This window comes from Poecilia latipinna, unplaced genomic scaffold, assembly GCF_001443285.1.
Source record: "Poecilia latipinna isolate Pla-1442-1.1 unplaced genomic scaffold, P_latipinna-1.0 Scaffold243, whole genome shotgun sequence".
Lineage (NCBI taxonomy): Eukaryota > Metazoa > Chordata > Actinopteri > Cyprinodontiformes > Poeciliidae > Poecilia > Poecilia latipinna.
In genome coordinates, this window is record NW_015112859.1 from 107,022 (window position 1) to 127,912 (window position 20,891).

General features: G+C 36.5%; 1 protein-coding gene across 1 annotated transcript in view; it reads left to right on the forward strand.

Annotated features, from left to right (window-relative positions):
• Positions 1–19,138, forward strand: part of mapk1 (mitogen-activated protein kinase 1) — a 34,206-nt gene extending 15,068 nt beyond the window's left edge. Inside the window, exons 2-9 of the mRNA XM_015032500.1 lie at positions 10,211–10,393; positions 11,679–11,868; positions 12,880–12,996; positions 14,183–14,297; positions 15,557–15,688; positions 17,369–17,478; positions 17,563–17,689; positions 19,015–19,138. Coding sequence (XP_014887986.1) covers positions 10,211–10,393; positions 11,679–11,868; positions 12,880–12,996; positions 14,183–14,297; positions 15,557–15,688; positions 17,369–17,478; positions 17,563–17,679 — 964 coding nt within the window. The 3' untranslated portion in view covers positions 17,680–17,689; positions 19,015–19,138. The remainder of the gene's footprint in view (positions 1–10,210; positions 10,394–11,678; positions 11,869–12,879; positions 12,997–14,182; positions 14,298–15,556; positions 15,689–17,368; positions 17,479–17,562; positions 17,690–19,014) is intronic.
• Positions 19,139–20,891: the final 1,753 nt, after the last annotated feature.

The following is a 20,891-nucleotide window of genomic DNA, read 5'->3' on the forward strand; positions in this document are numbered from 1 at the left end:
TGTTTTTATGTGAATATGGATCTTTCAGATCAATTTGAGTCTTGGTCTTGACTCGGTCTCGATACACTCTGGTCTTGGTCTTGTCTTGGTCTCGGGTTAGGTGGTCTTGAACACAACACTGCCATATAATGATAATGTGATGAATAATTTTGTGATATATTGTGCAGCTCTTCTTAATTAGCTAACAAGCAGCGGTTTCTGTCCGTATGTACAATTCAACACAATAACGCAACAATTAGTCAGCCGGTGTTTGGAATTGGCCATTTTTAAAAGGGTTGTAAGGGTTGCATGCTTCAGCATCAGAATTGATGCAATTCTGGATTTAGTGTTAACTGAAGCAGTGAAACAGTGTAGTGTGATTATGTTTGCACAGTGTTAAAAGTGTAGGAAAATATATATAATGTTGGTTATTAGCCATTAAAAGTGTAGGAAAATATATATAATGTTGGTTATTAGCCATTAAAAGTGTAGGAAAATATATGTAATGTTGGTTATTAGCCATAACAGCAGTTTCAACATGGATATCGATATCGGCTCAAACTTTCTAATCAGTGCATTTCTTATTCTTTGTGTGATTGGCTCTGTTCGGTAATCGGCAGATAAAACAGTTTTGTTTTGCATTAGCTGACGAAATGTTGCTTTTGTTGATCTCTTAACTTGTCAACAAAAATGTTGAACTTTGATGCAGTTTTTGAAGTTCAATAAAGTTTTATGATTGTTCTGGGAACCATTTTGGTTTGTAAATGGTGATTTTGTATTTCTATTGACTTAAAATTACTATTTAAGTCATTTAGTCATTTGTAAGAAAAATCTTATTGTACAATCTGAAAACTGTAAAGAATATATTTGCTCTCTTTTGTAAATGCATATAACTGTATACATCTGATTTTACTGTAAGGATCTCAGCAGGCCTATTTTGGTTTAATAGCCTCTTGCTAACAGCTGAGGATGCTCAAGGTGAGGCTTTTCAGTGGCTGACGTTTCAGATTGGCGATGCTCTGAGCCTCTTAACAAAAGACGCAGTTCACACACACAATCGCAGGACGCCACATTACCGTCTGTGATGATATTCAGGATCCGCCGTAGCATGCTCTGCCTTTTCAACCCGCCCACGGGAACAGTTGGATCGCTGGGGAGTGCTGCTCAAGTGGCCTGCGCTTATGGGAAGTTATGCATCTAAAGCCGTTCTCTGGTTGTTTCATTTGTTCGTGCAAGATTGGGTTCATTGCCTCTGTCATGGAGCCTTTTTGGTGGATACTTGTGAACAGCTTCTGACCTGTTACTGACCTAAAACCGCTGCTTCCTTTTACACAAATGTCAAAACCTATCCTTCCTCAGAAGATGGATACTTTTTTTTTTTTTTTAATTTGCATTTGTTTCTCAAGAAGTGCCACATTTTAGGCTTCATTCTTGGAGAACTTTGATTACTTTTTAACGAAAACAAGAACATTGTGTTTGGGGGGAAAAAGTCCTGTAACCTTATTGATACAGGAATCTGCCATCAAACAGCTGGATACGGACAATAAATTAATGCGCATCAAAACCAATAGATCATCCATCTGCTGCAATATTCACTGAACTCCAGTCCAGAACCGCACGGCATTCTGGGAGATGTAGGCAGAGGAAAGACATTAGCTGCTCAACAAGATTGGTGGAATCGGCTAACTCACTCTGGGGTTGCCTAGCAACTCACTGATTCTTTGGTTACCTAGCAACAACCTGAGTAGCTTGCAGCAGTTTCAGGTTTGGCCATTGTTCCCCGTAACTGCTTAAAAATAAAAAACATGGAGTAAAAATTGTGGATCAAACAGGAAAGGTTGCACCACCATCTTGGCAGTATTTCAGATATTTAAAACAAAAAAACTAATGAATAATTATTGATGTCGAATGATATGAAACATTTGTATCATAAGTTTTGTTTTTTTTGTTTTTTCCCCAGCCACATCGTCCTGTCCTTCAAACTGGTCAGCAGGTTTCATAGACTTGGGAGTGTTGGGAAACACTGGAGACTTTTTTTTTTTTTTTTTTTTACTGTGGAAGAGATTTAGCGTTTTACGTCTATAAAATTGGCTTTGATGAAAACTTTCCCCCCTTCAGCCTCTGCAGGTGGTTAAAAGCAGAAGTAGAAGCTTAATTTAACTTATTTTATTTACTTATTTGAATATACACTTTGCACATCACTGGTTCAGCAAGTGAACTGATTTTAAATGTTTAACCTCAGCTTGAAATGCTGTTTACTCCCTTTGTCCTCCAGAGACTCATTTTTGACCCTTGCTAAAAACATAAAGGAAGAAAAGAATTTGATTTTCAAGCCAATTTCATTGGGACTGGAACATGTTTGGAGGTGACAAAGATGATGATCTAACACTTTGGACCTTATTGTATTTTTCTTACCCTTTTCTACCTTTGTTTTTGTAAAAGACAAATATTATGCATTGGGGTGGGCATTTATGTTTATCATCTATTGTGAAAAATGTAAGAATTTTCATCTGTAGTCTCAATTAAAATCCAATTGACCATATTATCAGAAAAATCATTGATAAATATTGAAAAACATGATTAAATGCAGTTACTGGGTGCAGTTTATTGATCTAAATTGCACTTATGTAATGTCCTGAAGAAGCGTATTTCAAACAGGAATGGTTTTTAGCAGCAGCATTTGTTTGAGGTGCCGTTAATGCTGTTATGCAATCACATTTGCCAAAAAACACAGTAATTGTTTATCACCACATTACCACAAAATATTGTGATAAAATTATAAGTCCAGCTATTTTTCACCACTATTATGCAAAAATAAACTTGTAAAATTTGATTATGTATTATGGAAAATATTGTTTTCCATATTTAATAGATTGGCTACAACACAGCTGATATGCTGGCTGTGTTTTATGATGTTGTTCCAGAAAACAGGCAGTTTGGCCCGTTCTAAAGCAGACAATGGTTACATTTCAAAGTAACCTCAGTCATAAATATGTAAACATTTCTGCAGTTTGCAAAGTGAAGCTGCCATCAGTTTTACTTTTGTTTTAATACGTTTAATGGGGGAGAAATAATGTTTCTTATATTCCCTCCATGTTTTTATTTAATTTCAGGTATAAAGATTATTTTTTGGTTTAGCGAGTCCAAATCCAGATTTTTTCATTTTTTGTTTTTGTTCTCCCTCTGATCTAGACTTGCCCTATTTTTTATTTATTTTTTTTGCCATGGCGGATGCTCTGGTTCATTCTGCCATCTGATCTGTCCTCTCGAAATGCCACCGTGGCGCCCGTCTCCATGACAACCCTTCTGCCTCTGACATCAGTACCAGCACTCCGCAGCCAACGAGGGAGGGCGAGAGAACAAGAGCCTTGACACCGAAATCCTGTTGTGTGATTCAGGAGGGGATGTAATTTGGGCGCTCGCAGCTGCCAGGACGAGTTGCCAGTTAAACGCACCAGCCAATCAGGCGGCCGGCTGCTCTGGTGCGGCCAAACCGCGTCGCTGCGCTCAGACGGATGGATTTTATAACACTGGAGTTTTTAACGCTAGCGGTTCTAGAGCTCAGCCAAAACAAATGCAAACTGCTCCGCTTGCGCGTCGTCAAGGGGAACAAACAGGATTTTTGGTGATGCAAAGTAAAAATTTGCACAAGTGGTCCGTCGACTTTGTTCTTATCGCTTGTGGCCTGGTTTTCTTTGCCAGCGTGTCGTTGCAGAAGCTGCAGTTTCCTTAAAATCTGCTTGCGTGTTCTCTCCTGATGACTTCCTCATTCGAGTCAACTTTAAGCACAGACAAGAGTCGTGCAAATGATGTTGAAAATCTTCCTACTTCTGCTGTTTTACAGTTTTATTTAAAGGCTTAAAGTAAAATAAAAAAACCTTTGCACATTCATACACCTTGGACTCCATCCTTTCAACATGAGCAGACCGTCTTAATTGTTGCAGCATTCAGCTTCTATGCACCACAGATCTGGAACAAACTTCCAGAAAACTGCAAAACAGCAGAAACACTGAGTTCCTTTAAATCTAGACTAAATGTCCATCTGTTTAGTTTCTTTTCATCCATAATAAGTGGAATGTTGACCAATATAGTTGGTGTGTCTCGACGTAATGTTTGCTACTGGCTTCTCTGTTAACTGTATGATGATTTTATGATGTAAAGCACTTTGAACTGCCTTGTTGCTAAAATGTGCTATAGAAATAAACTGGATTTATTGATAAACATCAATTTGTTCAGAAAGTAGACAAATATAAATATTTTTAGTAGTTATATTTGACAGCTATTTTTCCAGTGTAACTCTGGTAAAATGGTTTATTAATTTGTAAAAACATTTTTCATTGCTTTTGGATTTGACTGACTGTTCTTACAAATCTTTTCTGTCGTTGTTGTTGAATAAATAAATTTTACTATAGTGATGGTTTTATCTGTTGGGCTCTCCGCTTTAGGTCTCAGCAAGCTCACTTTTTTCTCAGAGATTGATTAACTTTGTGTTTTGATCTGATATCCTACAGCTTTCTGTGTGGAATGAGTCAAACCGAAACCAGTTGAGATTGTTACAATAAGTCCAGGTTAAAGAGTTCACAGAAAAACTGAAACAAGTAAATGTAGGACTGATTAAAACCATCCGTTTACCTTTTTTCGAGAAACGCTTCACCAATTCCCCCCACTTGTTCCTTCTCAATAGATGACGAACAGAAAACGTGGATTGATGTTTTCTAAATCCAGATGGCGTCGGGTTCAGCAAAGTTTATCCTGACAATCTACTTTTAATTTTTGTTTCATGTAGTAATTTTTCAACTTTCATCTGAGAGTAGCAGAAAACTTTATGTATTCTGGACAAAGTAGATTAAAAAGCAGCACCACAAATAATCATTGCATTTCTAAAGTAAACAGTTTTATCTCTTTATACACACAAACACTGAGGATTTCCACAGACATATATCACCATATCACCTTTTCTTCTGCTTTTTTTCTTCTCGCTGAATGTGTTAAATAGGAGAGTTGTGCAGATATTCTGAAATTGCTAATGTGGTTAATGTTTATTACGGTCGTTTGGGTCTGTAAATACACACTCTGTCTGACCCTAAAGTAAAAGTGGACTTTGACCTGGAACAGAATAAACCGCATCACAACGCAGCGATAACCGAGTCTGCACGGCGCGAGAAGGGAAAGTTTCTGCATCAGTCACTTCCTCAAAAGTTTCCTCACAGCTGGGTCTTTCTCACCACAATGATTTGGTGATTTCTTTTTTGTATCGGGGAAATTAAAGACGTACAGAGCGAGTCGTTTTGAAATGTAAGCTTTACGGTGCTAAAGCTTATGTTTTACTAAGGTTTAAAAAGAATGCAACAATCCTCTGCTGCATGCAAATGTAGCAGGAGGAAAAACCTCAAATAGGACCAACAGATTTTATTTTGCTCATTATGCTGTGTGTTTGTAAAAATCTGGATTCCTGTTTAATATTGGCAGAGGAATTAAAGCACTTATCTGTCTATGAACGTTTACTACTACTCTATAAACGTCTAGTTTGTGCGTTTGCTCACACTTGACGCCAGTCGGGATATTTTATCAGATTTTTCAGCCTATGATCTGAACGTCAAGCCTGACTGTTCATATCGGCGAGCTTCTCCCCTTCCTCTTTAACATCATCCTGGTTACGGTCCTGTTGCATAATGCTGCTGCTGCTGCTGCAGAGAAAAAGCCTTGTGTTCTTGTTTCCGTGGAAACGCCTCCCCCACCCGGCGCTCTTCTCTTACACACTGAGCATGCTCAGATGAAATTTGAAATTAACATGCAAAGGAAACGGGAACAGCATCCAGAGTATAATCTCTTTAAATGTTTAAAATCCTTTTGTCTCTGTAAAGATCAAATGGGTGGAAATCTGCACAAAAATAAAAATAGCTGTTTGTATTTTAGCTGCTTTTAAAGGAGAACAGCGTCTCAAGCATTCATGTTTGCATCCACAAATTTTAAAAATAAGTATTAACTTTTATTTTCCAGATCTGTGTAAATAGGAGAAAAAAAGAAACTGTGTAAATGGATTTAAAATGTCTTGGCTGACAATAAATAACAATGGACAGACAGTGGATTTATTTGAATCTGTCAGACAGCTGAGCATTAAGCTGCCCATCATGTCATTTAAACCAAACCTCAGTTCTGTGAAGACGGTTCTGATAAGGCGCAGTGATCCAGAACCCCTTCGGTTTACTGGTGCCATCATAAAACACTCAACTCTTTGTACTTTCCACTTCCTCAAGAAGTTCCTTCTGGTTTACTGCTGAACAAACTGATAGTAAACTGATCTCACTCGTAATGTGTTATGAAACTAAAACGTTTGTTGCCAAATTAATCAACAGGTTTCATTTCTTCATTTCATAAAATGCTAAGGGTTGAACTGGGTTTTTTAGTCATTTTTCAATGTTGTGCATAGTAAAGATGTTTGGATTATAGTGGCATATCAGGAGTATCATACAAATTAACTTTATGCAGACTTTTTTTAAGCTGATCAATTAACAGTATTCAAGGTTCTTCAGAGTTAAAAATCTCCTGTAGTAGTTTGTGTTACCGTGGAAATGAAGGAGCTTCTGACTGCAGATTGTTTTATGAATGGCACATCAATCATACTGCTTTTGAAAAAAAAAAATTAATGCACTTCTGTCAGGACAACAGTCACACAAAGAATTATGATTTATCATCAAACTGCGCCCAGCAGTGGCATTTAGTCTTATTTTCAAGTTTGATACATTTAATGAGAAAATAGTCAAAAAATGATTAAAAAATCCCAACAATGTAGTCTGTTCAGGGGCATTTAAACATCATTAATTGGAATTTATTGTGGAAACAAATAATTTTATCGTGATAAATGATAACACAATAAATGCCCGTATTTTGAACAACTGACTTATTAAAGCTTTGCAGTCCAATAAAGCACATCATAAAACATGCAGGTTGTTTACCTGCGTACAGAACAAATAACTGATTTCTAATGCATTTAATTTGATGACAGGAAAAAGTCCAGATTTTTCTGTATTTAATGCAGATTGCCAACTAGTGCTTCTAATGTGTTCTTTAGTTAATTTTCTTGTAGTTTAAACATGCAGAGTAAAATTTTGGGGTAATTGGGGGACAATACATTTGTAAGCTAATCATTTAGCTTTTCTCAGTCATTTTTAAAGAAAGAAACTCAAAGTATGCAACCAATCTCATTTAAAGTATGCAGAAATAAATTGGCACCTGTCTTATGCAGATTGTGCTTGCATTGCATTTTAAAAAAAACACTGGCTGCTAGTAAATGATGCCAGTCAGGCTCCAGGTTTGAGCTGCAGCCTGTTACACACCACAGTATCTGCTGGAGTAGAACAGTAACATGGAAAACTATTTACTTTCCTCCCACGCAGCCATGCACACACACATTCCTCCGGAGCGAGTAGAAAGGAAGGTCACTCATATTTCCCCTCGCAGAAGGCTGGCACACTTGTGTTTACATTTTAGTCCTTACACCCCCGTTACTATAGCAACTCGTTTCTTATTTGGTCCCATTGTGTGGGTGTTCTCTTTTTTTTCTTCTTTGCAGACATTAGCGTCGCTTGTAATGTGCTTGGCTTGGATGTAAACGGAGAGATTCTGGGATGTCGGGCGAAAACAGAAATATTGCAACACTTGTTCTGTCTGTTATCTTGAAGTGCAGCAGTGTTGCACAATTTCTCTTGGTTTACTGACTGCAGCAAACGGCTGCGCTGCGTTGGAGTCTGGATTCAGAAGGCATTTACATTCAGAGGCGTTACCAGGAGGTCAGCAGTTTCAGCACTGAACATGTCGAAGGAGCTTTTTTTGCCCCCATAAGGAAAAAAAAAAAAAAAAAAAACTATAATTAATATGAAACATATCAGCTAAGAATGTGTGAAGATGCAGGTTAACCTCAGGAAATTAAAACACAAAAAGTTACTTTGTTTCTGTAATTCGATGAACCCTGCATGGCGGCGGGGTCCAAACGTTTTGACATGAGGGCCAAAGACGCTGAGTTGGAAACACTTTGGGGCCACAAATGTTTGCATGTTTACATTACTAAAGTGATATTTTTGTCTTTTTATTTTATCTACTCATTAACCAAATAAAAAAATTCTAATTTTATTAAAATCAAAAGTAAGTCGACGTTTGTGCTTCTAGCTTCTCCAAAATTAACACAATAGGTACACAAATAGATGTTAACGTTTTTGCTAAGATTTTTTTTAAAGAAGTTATTATTCTGGGACAGTTTATTGTAACAAGCCTATGAGCCGCGCTGCACTGATGCAATAAATCATTCAACACCCGAATGAAGTGCTTTAGATACAAACTACATGAAAATACTTCGGTACGCTGCTGCATTATATTAAACGTAATTCTTTGTTTGCCTTAAATAATATTTAGTTACAGAATAACATTTGGAACTGAATTACTAATTTTTCAATGTTACTCTAACCCAGCTGTGCATTTTGACTGAAAGTACTGGGATTGTTGTACCTTGGCTTAAATCAGGGATGTCCAAAGTGTGGCTCGGGGGCTGTGTGTGGCCCTTGAAATGACCTTGTTCGGCCCATAACCTCAAGACTCCAAAAATTTGGAAATTGATTTTCTTTTAACAATAAAATATCCTGAAGCCTTTGTTTAAGTTTCTGGTAAAGCAAAAGTAAATTACTCTGAACAAGTTCAAGCCTGCAGGGATCAGATCAGTGAAATCTCCATTAGTTCACGAATCAACGCACATAAAATAGTGACCTGCTGTTTTTAGCTTGACTTGAAGTCATTTAAAAATACAAGCTGTACCCGTTGAAAAATCCTGTTGCTGCTGCTGCAGAGTTTTGCAACAGAAGGCAAAAAGCATGCAGAGTAAGCAGAAAATCAAAGATCTCCCAGAGGGTAATGCCTGAACTCAACAAGGCCTCTGTAAAGAACACACACACACACCTTTCCTTTCTTTTTGATATAATTCAAACTCCTCTAACTGTAACATTTAAAATCATTTTAAGCCATTTTATTTAGAGGGGAGGAAATTATGCTTTAAAAAAATCAAATTAATAAATTGCTGTACTTGCATTTTTTTTCTTTAGGTCAATATTGTTAAGAACTAGTTATGAGCTCTTAACTAGCTTTTGTAAACTGCACATTGAAGCCTGACATTTCCTGTCCTATTTGGTTTTTAGTTTAAAAGCTTTCCAGCAGCAAACCACAGGAAGGAAGCGACGCTCGACTCGCAGCTCAGCGACTCACTGCTGCCTCTGCACAAAACTCACATTGCTCCTGCCACGAATCAGTCCAGAATATTTCATTACCCAATTTAGACATCATTATTGATATAGGAGATATTCTCTATGTAGGTCATCATGAAAACTGTAAAATCTAAATTTTTGTTTACACTACAAAAGTACAAACGTACAGAAATTAAAAAAGAAAAAGTAATAAATATATTGTTAAACAGTCCTTAAAGTTTTGTCTTTTTATGCCTTGTTATATATAGTAGCTATAACTCCTACTGGTGCATATTTAAAAAAAAAAAAGACCTGAAACAGGTGTGTTCAACCTGCGGCCCTTGGATTAATTGTTGCAGTTCAACAGTGGCACAAATATTGCCATCCGGATGAGATTTTCCGTGGAAAGTTTATATTTTGAAAATGTTGAGTTCAGCACAAAGACCTTTAGACCCTTAGCATTTATTTTATTTTATTTTTTATTTCAAAATCCAGGAAGTTTTTACTCAAAAACAAACTTTGGCACATCCAACCATTACATTTGGCTAATTACAGCGAAAGTTGTTGTAGAAGAAAATGTTTACTTTTGTTCCTTGGAATAAACTAAAAACATTTTATAGACTTAAAAAGCTGAAAATAAACGCAAAAAGGTAAATGACTGTGAATATTTAGGCAAATGTAAAATATGTTTATTGTTCTGGTAAAAGAGAGAATTAAAATAAATTGGGGAGAAAATAACATTTTAGCCCCTGAATACTTTCAGCTTAGAAATATTTGCCCCCCTTTGCAAAAAGTTAAAATTGACTTAAAATTAACATTCAGCCTGGTGGAGCAAATAAAGCCTGGCGTCCCACCAGGCTGATGATGTAGATGAGTTTAATGAGTCATTGAGGGAGGAATAAAGATGCTGAACTTTGACACGACTTGATGGATGAAATGTTTTTTCTTTCATTTGATTTTTTTTAAAATCTAACCTTTGGCTTTTCTCTCTTTTTTCCATCCAGCTCCGCTTATGACCGGGACAACAAGCTCCGCGTGGCCATCAAAAAGATCAGCCCGTTTGAGCACCAGACCTACTGCCAGCGCACCCTGAGGGAAATCAAAATCCTGCTGCGCTTCAAGCACGAGAACATCATCGGCATCAACGACATCATCCGGGCGCCGTCCATCGAGCAGATGAAGGACGTGTATCCTGGCGCCCGCTGTCAACTTTACCATGCTAATCTCACCTTTTGAAGATGTTTATTATGTTTGTGTTTGTCTCAGGAAAGGTCGAGAGTGGCAAGGCTCTGGCGGCTTTTTGTTTGAGCAGGGATGTTCATTTGTGTTTTTATTACATAATGGCCACCTGTCGCCATGTATTTGCCTCAGATGCTCTTCACTGTTTCCCAACAGCAGCAGTAAAACCGAGTCCACTTTGCAGACATTGTGTGATCCTGCATCAATGAGGAATCACACAAAACTTACAAAGAATGGTCTGTAATTGACATCAAATCAGAAAATGGATCCAGAAAACCACATTGTATGATTTATATTTGTTTTAATACTTAAATGAAATAAGTATTTAATGCAATAGAAAAGCAGAACCTAATATTTGGTACAGGAACTCGTGTTTAAAGATGTAGTTCTTCCACACTGCAGCAGGGATTTAGCCGATAACTCCACTCAGATCTATTCCAGATGTTTCAGGTTTTATTCAGATTTTCAGCTTCCTTCAGTGATTTTCTATTAGGTTCATGTCTGGCTAGTCCGAAGAGCTTCTGGACGGAGAACTCCTTTACAAACCCACAGATAATGCTACCAAAACATCATCTTTCAGGTTTTTTGTTCCTCAGTCTCCATTTCATAATAATTACATTCATTTTGCGTAAAAGCTAAATTTTTACGCTAAATTTAGCTTTTACGAAGGTTGAAGGACGGTTCCTTCAACCTTCGTCAAATTTACAGCTACAAACTGCTTTCAGTTTTTAAAATATGACTTCAATGCATAAAATGACATTAAGTTTGAGATTTTATCCAAATTAATGTCTGAAGCATTTTCAAAAATTTAAGTTTGAAAAGTAAAAAATTTGCTAGAAAAATTGTAGACATTTTGAGATTAATCTAAGAACTTTTGTAAGCTAAAACTTTAATTTCTGAGTTTGAAAAGTTGAACATTTGCTTGGATAAAAATGAAATTTTGAGATTAATCTCAGGAACTTTCTAGGAGAAAACTTTGAAATTTGAAAAGTCAAATGTTTGACATACTGAAATTTTCTGAGTTTGAGATTAAAAAAAGTTTTTTTGTTTCTTGCACATTTTCATCTTTGGGAGCTCAGGATTTTTTTTTGTTCCTAAAAATTTTATAAATTCTCTTAAAAATTTCAGGGTTTTTTGGTGGAAATTTGCTGCCTTTGTTTTTTCCCTGTAGAAAAGCATTTTAGTTTCCACAAACCCTGACGGGCTTAAAGTCTTTAACCTGGGTCGGTGCAGATACATCGTCCAGGATCTCATGGAGACAGACCTCTACAAGCTCCTGAAGACCCAACACCTGAGCAACGACCACATCTGCTACTTCCTCTACCAGATCCTACGAGGGCTCAAGTACATCCACTCTGCCAACGTGCTGCACCGCGACCTGAAGCCCTCCAACCTCCTCCTCAACACCACCTGCGATCTCAAGGTTGGTCTCTGACGTTTTAAGCACCAGACAAACCGGAAAGACGCCCTGACTTCTTCTTTCTCTCTGACGTAACTTGCCGGTAATTGCTCAGTAAGCGGCTTACGAGCTTCTCCTGGCTTCCTAAACCCGTTTCCGTAAACCGTCACTGACCTGTGTGTGTTTTACGTGTCACTGTTTCAACACACACCTGGATTACATCAAAAACTTCATCATGCCTGTTTCAGAAGCTTCTTAATGATCCACACGTTTCAATCCAGTGCATTTACACTAGGGCAGAATTATTGATTAATCATCATTAATCAATAATTGAAATAATAGTCAACTAATTTAGTTATCGATTAATCCTTAACTACAATACACAGACTCAAAAATAACGGCTAATTGTTGAAAGAACACACTAACCCAGTAATTGAGTCAAAACTGTATTAAAAAAATTACATTTAGCTTTAGGATAGAAAAAAAAACAACTTTTAGTTTCTCCTGGTTCAAATTTGATAAAGAAAAGCTCCGATGCATAGCTCTCATGTGACGTTGCACTTCTGTGAACTTCATAACTGGCAGCCATCTTGGTAGGCCGTTGCTATGGAGTTGCTGTGACGACAAACAAGCCACAAGCCTAGAACTAGCTCTCACCTCAGTCCTATCTAACTTGTAATCAATATGACATCATTACAACTACTTGGCTTTTCCACCCAACTCTGTGAAACTAAGATGAATATCAGTGACATTTATTGCAGTACTTACTGCCGAGCTTTAAATCTGGGATGTTTGGCAAGAAATGTTGCACTTTTATGCAGTATTCTAATGTTTTGAGACGCATCGGTGCGTAATCTTCTGACTCCATCTAGATACAAGATGGAATAAAGTTGAACTAGAAAAACATTTGTAGATGAAATGATAAAATCCAGTGAACTAAAACAAGACGTGAAACTTGAACACATCCAAATATAATTTAGTTTTATTTAAAGTTGTTTCTGCTGGTTTTCATGCGTCCTGTCGTCTTCCTGCCAGATCTGTGACTTCGGCCTGGCTCGCGTGGCGGATCCCGACCACGACCACACCGGCTTCCTAACAGAGTACGTCGCCACGCGCTGGTACAGAGCTCCAGAGATCATGCTCAACTCCAAGGTGAGCCGCCGGATTTCTTCTTCTACGCTCAAAATACCGCATGGTTCATTCTCCCTCCAGGTTAGGAAGCATGCAGGATGAGCTGCTTATTTTAGCCGGGGATTTTTCATAATAATAATAGTAATGTGGCTGTTTCGTCACCCTGTTGTGTTCACTGTTTGTTTTGCAACGCTGCTGTAGAGAAATGGAGAAGTAAACTTCAGTTTCATCAAAACCAAATGCACAGTTACTTTTGAGCGACCACAGAGTGAGGGGTCATAGAGAAATTCACCTTTTCAGTTTTAAAACCTTTAAAAAAGGAGAAGAAGCTGAATTTTATTCCATACATTTTTAATAACGATGTTCCTACGACTGCTGGAGTTTTAGGTTTGGAAAGTGCTTGATTTTTGTGTCAAGTCCTTGAAAGTGCTTGATATTCCTACTGCACAGTTTTGTGTTGAAGTGTAATCAAATGTTTGCCTAAAACTCTAAATTTGGAAAACATTATTTAGAGTAGAAACCAGATATTTTTATACTCCTGGTAACAAAGACACTTTTTTGCTGTATGAATTAAACCAGACTAAACTTTTCTTGTTCTACGTCGGATAGAATCTCCAGAATAACTTTTATTTGCTAAAAGACGGAAAACTTCTGATATTTTTGTTTGACTTTCTAAGCATTTATTTTAAGCAGGAGAGTCATTTACCTACAGTTTGTTTGGATTGTTTCAACATAATTAATATCTATTGTTTCTAACCTATTATCTGTTTAATTGACATAAATATTGGCTTATATTTTATACTTTAAAAAAGTTATTGAAATTGTGGGATTTTGTTTCGTGTTTTGTTCTCTGACCAGTCGGGTATATGAGCTGTGAGAGACATTTTTACATTTTACTTACCTTTACTGTTGAATGTAGAATACTATAAGACATTTTAACTACTGTAATTAAATGTTTAGGTATTCTTTAACGCTAAATTTGGGTTCTGGAAGAAAATGTAAAACTTGCATTAAAAATGCTTGAAAATTGTTGTTTTGACTTTTGAAATTAGTTTTTTTTTTCACTTTGCTGTTATTAATCTGTACATTAATGTAACATAAATGTATTGTTGAATCACTGCATAGGTGTTTACAAAGCTGAGTGTTACTCCATATGTTTTTAGTAAACGGAGTGTAAATATTTTGATCTTGACTGTGTCGTTTTCAGGGCTACACCAAGTCCATAGACATCTGGTCGGTGGGCTGCATCCTGGCTGAGATGCTGTCAAACAGGCCAATCTTCCCTGGGAAGCACTACCTGGATCAGCTCAACCACATCCTGGGTGAATATGCTTCCTATGTCCAGCCTCAAAACTGGATCGCTGCATTTTTCCATCTCTTTTGTGATGGTTTAACAGTTTTCAAACCAAAACAAAGACTGGTTGTTGGCTTGATTGTGCATCTTCACCTCCAGAGGTTATAAAGCTGTTATAATGTGTTAGGATTGTCTTTTTATTACCTTTTACTATCTTTTTATTGTATTTATATTGACACTTTTAGTTGTATTTAGTTACTTTATTATTGTTGGAGCCTGGCAATGAAATGTTGCTCAGTAAGTAAATTTCAAATGACAGTCTGAATCGATTACTGAAATATTTGCCAACTACTCCAGTAATCGAATAATCGCTAAGGGTACAGACTCTAAAACATGTAATTTGCTAAAGTAACAACACACTCAGAGCAGTAATTAAGAACAATATATACAAAAAATATATACATTTTCGATGAAAACATATTCTTTGTAAATATTTTCTATCCTGAACTTGTGGGATAGTTGAGCTTCACTGCAAAAATACAAAATCTTACCAAATATTTTTCTGTCTAGCTTCCAGAACAAATATCTTAGTTTTGTCTCATTTCAAGTGTACTACCTTACAAGCAACTTTTCAGCAAGAAATGTGAGCTTAAGTCAATAATTCCTTAGTATTCATAAAAAAGTACTTTGAAAATGTTTTTACAGGTGAAATAATCTGCCAGTGGAACAAGGACTTTTTGTATTGATATTAAATAATTATTGACTTAAAACAAGCTCCTATATTTTGCTGAAAAGTTATTTGTAATTTATTTACTGTATTTTGATGCTAAGCTGTTCCGTGAGTTATAAACTATTAAGTATTTTAAAGATTAACACATGAGTTTCTCTAGATCTTTAATCCAGGAAATGTTCCTCAGGCGACAGAAGGCTGATTTTGTAACTGCCTTTATGTTGCTCTGAAGGTTCAGGTCCATCGCAACACCCAGATTTCAGACCTGATCACTAATTTCTAGCTGGAAAAGGAAGTGATGGTGTTCTCGTTCTGTTGCAAATGAAGAATGTTTCAGCTGAATTAATCCAATAGTTGAATATTTCTGGAAAGCTCCAACGTTCAGGGTTTCACACTCTGTCACCAGGAGCAGCTGGTCGGACAATGCTGCCCTTATCCAGTCAGACTCTGAGTCTCTCTGTGTTAGACCAAATACTGCCTCAGCCATCTGCCTTTTCTCCTCTTAGAAAGCTGAAGAGTTTGAGTCGGACATCTTTAAAACGAACATTTGCTTTCAGGGATCCTGGGCTCCCCCAGCCAGGAAGACCTCAACTGCATCATCAACCTCAAGGCCAGGAACTACCTGCTGTCGCTGCCGGTGCGCTGCAAAGTGCCGTGGAACCGCCTGTTCCCCAACGCCGACAATAAAGGTCAGAGGGCACGCCGCTTTATCCACAAGTTTTTAACAGAAAAACCAGGCACTGGAAAACTAGAGCTGCACCGAACCGACGTTTATATCTTTATCCGTCCAGATATTGAGAAAAAAAACTGACAAAAGGGCAGATCTATTCAGTCTAATTCTATGCTTTATTATTTATTCATTTGAAAGAAGATTTGTTGCTCATCTGGTCACAGTAAATTGTCTCAGAAGTTACCACGATAAACGTTCTGAAAACGGCTCTTTTGAGACCATTTTCCAGTAATATGATGGTATTGACATAATAATGCAAGAACACTTTCTCAAAGATTAGTAAAGTTTAAATTATAATGAACATTTAGCACTGGAAGACATTTTAAATATAAACAAAACAACAAATAAAATGAATTATGAAGTTTCTGTCAACAAAACTGTCCTTCAAAATAAGGTTTAGTTGAGACCAAAACAACAGACTGAAGACTTTTATCACCCACAGAGAAAAAAAATAAATAAATCTTGGCAATAAAAATTTAGTTTAGTTTTTTAACTAAACGTAGAGAAAGAGACGCTGAAGGAGCTTCAGTTTTTTAACTAAATTTAGTTTAAATTTAGTTAAACTAAATTTAGTTTAGCTTTTAACTAAGCTAAATTTTAGTTTAGTTAAAAACTAAATTTAGTTAAAAAACTAAATTTAGTTTAGCTTTTAACTAAACTAAATTTTAGTTTAGTTAAACTAAAATTTAGTTTAGTTAAAAACTAAAATTTAGTTAAAAACTAAATTTTTAAATTTTGAATTTAATTTAACTAAATTTTTAACTAAAAAATTTAGTTAATTTTCTTAGTTAAAAAAAATTAAAAAAAATTTTTTAAGTTAAATTAATTTGACTAAAAAATTAGTTAAATGTACTATCATTTTATTATATTAAAAATATAGTAAATTTAACTCTTTTTAAATTTACTATGCAATTTTATTATTGTAATAAAATCGCATTAAAATGAGATTTTATAAAATCACATTATTTTATTAAAATGCAATTTTATTAAATCGCATTATTTATTAAATGCGATTTAATAAATCAATTGCATTAATTGATTTATTGCTTATATCAACAGGCCTGTTTGGTGCAGTTTGATAGTCATCCTATTGTTTTTGTCAGTTTCATTATTTTGAATTATATTTTTTTTATATATTATTTATTTATATATATATATTTATTATAATGCACCGACTGAACAAATTAAGGTTCTTTTACATGTCTGACCAAACTTGTGAAGCTGTTTTGTGCACTGATGCAGCGTTATTAAATAGATTTGTAATTCACTACATTTATGTCTGTTTCAAAGAAGAAATGTTTTAAGTTGATTCAGTTTTTTTCTGTATCAGCTGAAAGGAAACCTCTGGTTTTGATGTTAAAATAACAAATTGAAACATCTTTTTTTTTAACAAAAACTCTATAAAAATTGCATCCTCACCAGTTCAGTGCTTCAGATTATTTTTTTCTCTGAAGCTCTTCCTGCCAGATGTAGAAAGTAACTCGTCAGCAGGAAAATCCAGTTTTCTTATCAGCTTCCTGCAAACAAAATCTGTGTTTATCTGCTGAGGGACATAAACGATTACTTTGAGGATGTGATGGCGCCCTCTAGTGTTCGCCTGCACCAACTGGTTGTGTTAAATGCTGATTTTGTGCTGCAGCTCTGGACCTCCTGGACAAAATGCTGACGTTTAACCCTCACAAGAGGATCGAGGTGGAGGAGGCCCTGGCCCACCCTTACCTGGAGCAATATTACGACCCGTCGGACGAGGTGAGGCGCCCTCGCCCTGCCGCTTTCGTTTCTATGGTTACCGGCTGTGGGTTTTGACGCTGCCCCCTCTGTTGTCCCGCACAGCCCATCGCCGAGGCTCCGTTCAAGTTCGACATGGAGCTGGACGACCTGCCCAAAGAGACGCTGAAGGAGCTCATCTTCGAAGAAACGGCTCAGTTCCAGCCCGGCTTCAGGTCCTAACGGCTCTCAGGTACCGCAGACCCGGTTTGTTCCCTCCAAAAGGAGCTCTGGAGGAAGTTCTGTTCAGTTTGAGGCTCAAAATAAAGGACAACTGGCTAAAATAGCAACACACTCTGTGTACATTATGGATTTACGACAAAATAAAACAAAACAAAACCCTTCTGTCTGTAAATGTGGTTTAGTTGAGCTTCACCTGGTTCAAATTATGTTAAAACAATTGATATACTGGCAGATGCTCGCACATCAGATATGCTGATCATTTATTACTAATCAAATGTATTGATTGAGAATTTGGTTTTTAAGTCTTGATTCAAAGGAACTCGGTGTTTCAGCAGTTCCTCAGTTTTCTGGAAGTTTGTTTCAGATTTGTGGAGCATGGAAACTTTCTGAAGTAGGATTCTGTTCAATTTGAAAATAGGACTGAAACGATTACTCGGTTATTGAAATAATCATCAAATAATTTAGTAATTGATTAATCATTAACCGGAGTAAACGGGCTCTGAATAAATTCTCTAAAACAGCAGCACACTCGGAGCTGAAATCAAGCCAAAACTGTGCAGGAACCATAAACATCATGCATCATTTTTAGAGTCACCTGATTCACATTCTGTCTCTAAAAAACTCTTATAAAGCAACTTTTTATTAATCGGTTCAAATAAAAATTCTACATATTTTTATGTAACCATTTAAGCTCATTTATTTTATTTGTAAAGTGTCTGAGAACAATGTGAGGGTTAAAAAACACAACATAATTCTAGTTACATGTTTTATAAAATTAAAAATGCATTAGAATACTGCCATTAAGTAATTATTGTTCTTAAACACCATTCCTTTAGAGAACATTTGATGCATCTGCAGCAAAAACAATACAAAATAAATACTTTATATATTTCTGCTTCACTTAACATCAGTGCAGTGTAGGTCTGATCTGCTGAGTATTTTTCAGTTAACTAATCAATAATTGGACAGCAACAGGTGATTAATAGGTGAAGCTGAAACTTCTTGACGTTTTTTATAAAACATGTTTACAAAGAAGTTTTTTTTTATCTAAATCAAAATGAACATGTACGTTTTTGTACAAATTTGGCTCAGAGTTTCTTGTTCTTTCAGTAAATCTACTTTTCAAGTCTGCACACTCCAGTTAATCGATTACTAAGTTAATTGATTATTTCAATAATCGATTAATCATGATTAATTTGATTAATCGTTTCAGCTCTAGTCAGAACTTCCCTCCAGATCTCCGTCTCTCTGCTGCTTGTTGTGATATTTTTGTTTTTTCAGCCTCGTTTCACAGCGAAGCATCGAAAAACGAAATGTTTTCGTTTCGTCCTGCAGGAGATTCTGCGGACAGGCTTCTGCGTCGCCACTGCTCCTCCCCGCCTCCACTCTGTTGCTGTGATTTTTTTGTTTTGGGGTTTTGGTTTGCTTTGTTTTTTTTTTAACTCTCTCCTGTTCACACCACCTGGATTCCTCCGGTTTCTCTTTTCAGTTTCCTTTTTCTTTTGTCAAGTCCACTTTGCTCAGGAACGGCGTCAGGAATCAATCAGTCATTCTCCGTCTCTCCTTTCTTCCTCTCTCTCTCGGCGGAGAGGCGAGGTAAGGGGACCGGAGGGGTGGGAGTCACATCACAGCTCATAGTTTGGGGGGTGAATTTTGTTTTTTGAAGCCAAGATAAACAACTTTTTTGTGTTTATATGTGTGTCTCAAAAGGCATTTGAGTTGAAACCTTTTTTCTAATGATACTTTTTGTTTTGGTGCAGCTGCTTTGCACAAAAAAAAAATCATCTATCATTAAAACAAAACGAGTTTTCATACCTTTTATCACACTGTTGCAACAGGATGCAGTGATTTTTGTCTTTTCTTTCTCTCTCATTTAGAAAAATTCGACTTAACTCGCCTGATTTATGCAATTATGACAGAATGAGCCAGACTTTAACTGGCCACAAGCCATCACTTGGTGTTGACGAGGATGTATATTTTATCAAACCTTGTATTTTAATCTCAAACATACTCACACAGAAGGCCCCGGATATGAGGACCGCATATAACTAAATATAAATATATATATGAAGCCTGAAGAGTCTTAAGATGTTTTATTGTTTAGGGTGAAGTGAATTAATGAGTTTCTAAAGGAAAAAAGTCCCTTTTTTTATTTCTTATTGGCATTAAAACGTGTAGATATGTACGGTTTATTGGAAGTTTCTGCCTTAGCCACGAGGAAATAAAGGAAAAGTTGATTTCACACAAGTTTGTATGATATTTTCATATTTTCCAGGAGGTGGGACACGTAGAGTCCTCCACCTTTCCCCTCTTCTGTTTTCCTATTATGATTATTATTATTCTTTTGTTGTCCTCTGCGGTGTTTGTGGATCTCTCTCGCCTCGTTAGAAGAAAACTGTGCCCTTTTGCATGACTGTTATAAAAAGCTCCGTATACAAAGACAGCGACGTTAAAAGTGCCACACAAGCCGGCCCGGTTCGCCGCCGCCTCCTCATTTCGTGGTTAAAATCGTTTCCAAACACTCGGTGCTTTCCGCCCCCTGTTTTTATTTCCGCTTACCCGCCCTCTGTCCGACGAGCAGATTTTAATCTCTGCATGCTCAGTAATGACAAATCTGTGTTTAAAATGTTAGACAAATATTTAAAGCACAGCATGACGACATATTACTTCTGCGTCACGTCTAAATCGCACATTTTAGTTCTAGAAACAGTTGGACCAGCACACAACTGCATTAACTGAGGAAAAAAAACATGCATCACTGCAGCAGAAGTCAAGAATATCTTTACCGTTTGTGTTTGATCAGATTGAAGACTGTTAAATTAAATACTTTTATTTCACATATTATATTTTGATGAGGGGGAAAAAAGGGTTACTATTGCGCCTCTTCAGTTTATCTAGAATCTTCAGGGCGTCTATGGAAATACTTAACAAAACAGCTGAGATTTTAGTCATTAAAGTACCTCCAAATCGCACAGATGGATTTAAAACTTGGATAATGCAGCAAAATGTTAGATATTTGGATAAAATCCTAGTAGAGGAAGAAAAAATATGGATAATTTGCTGCTTCCCAGCTTAAAGTCAGCAGCTTTTTGGAGGATTTTTCTCTTCATTATGAACACAAATTGTATTTGACTTTGGTAGAGAAAACAAGAAAAGCCAAGCTGCTGTATTTTTGTTTAAAGTTGGGAGGATTTGCGTTTCCAGCGTAAATA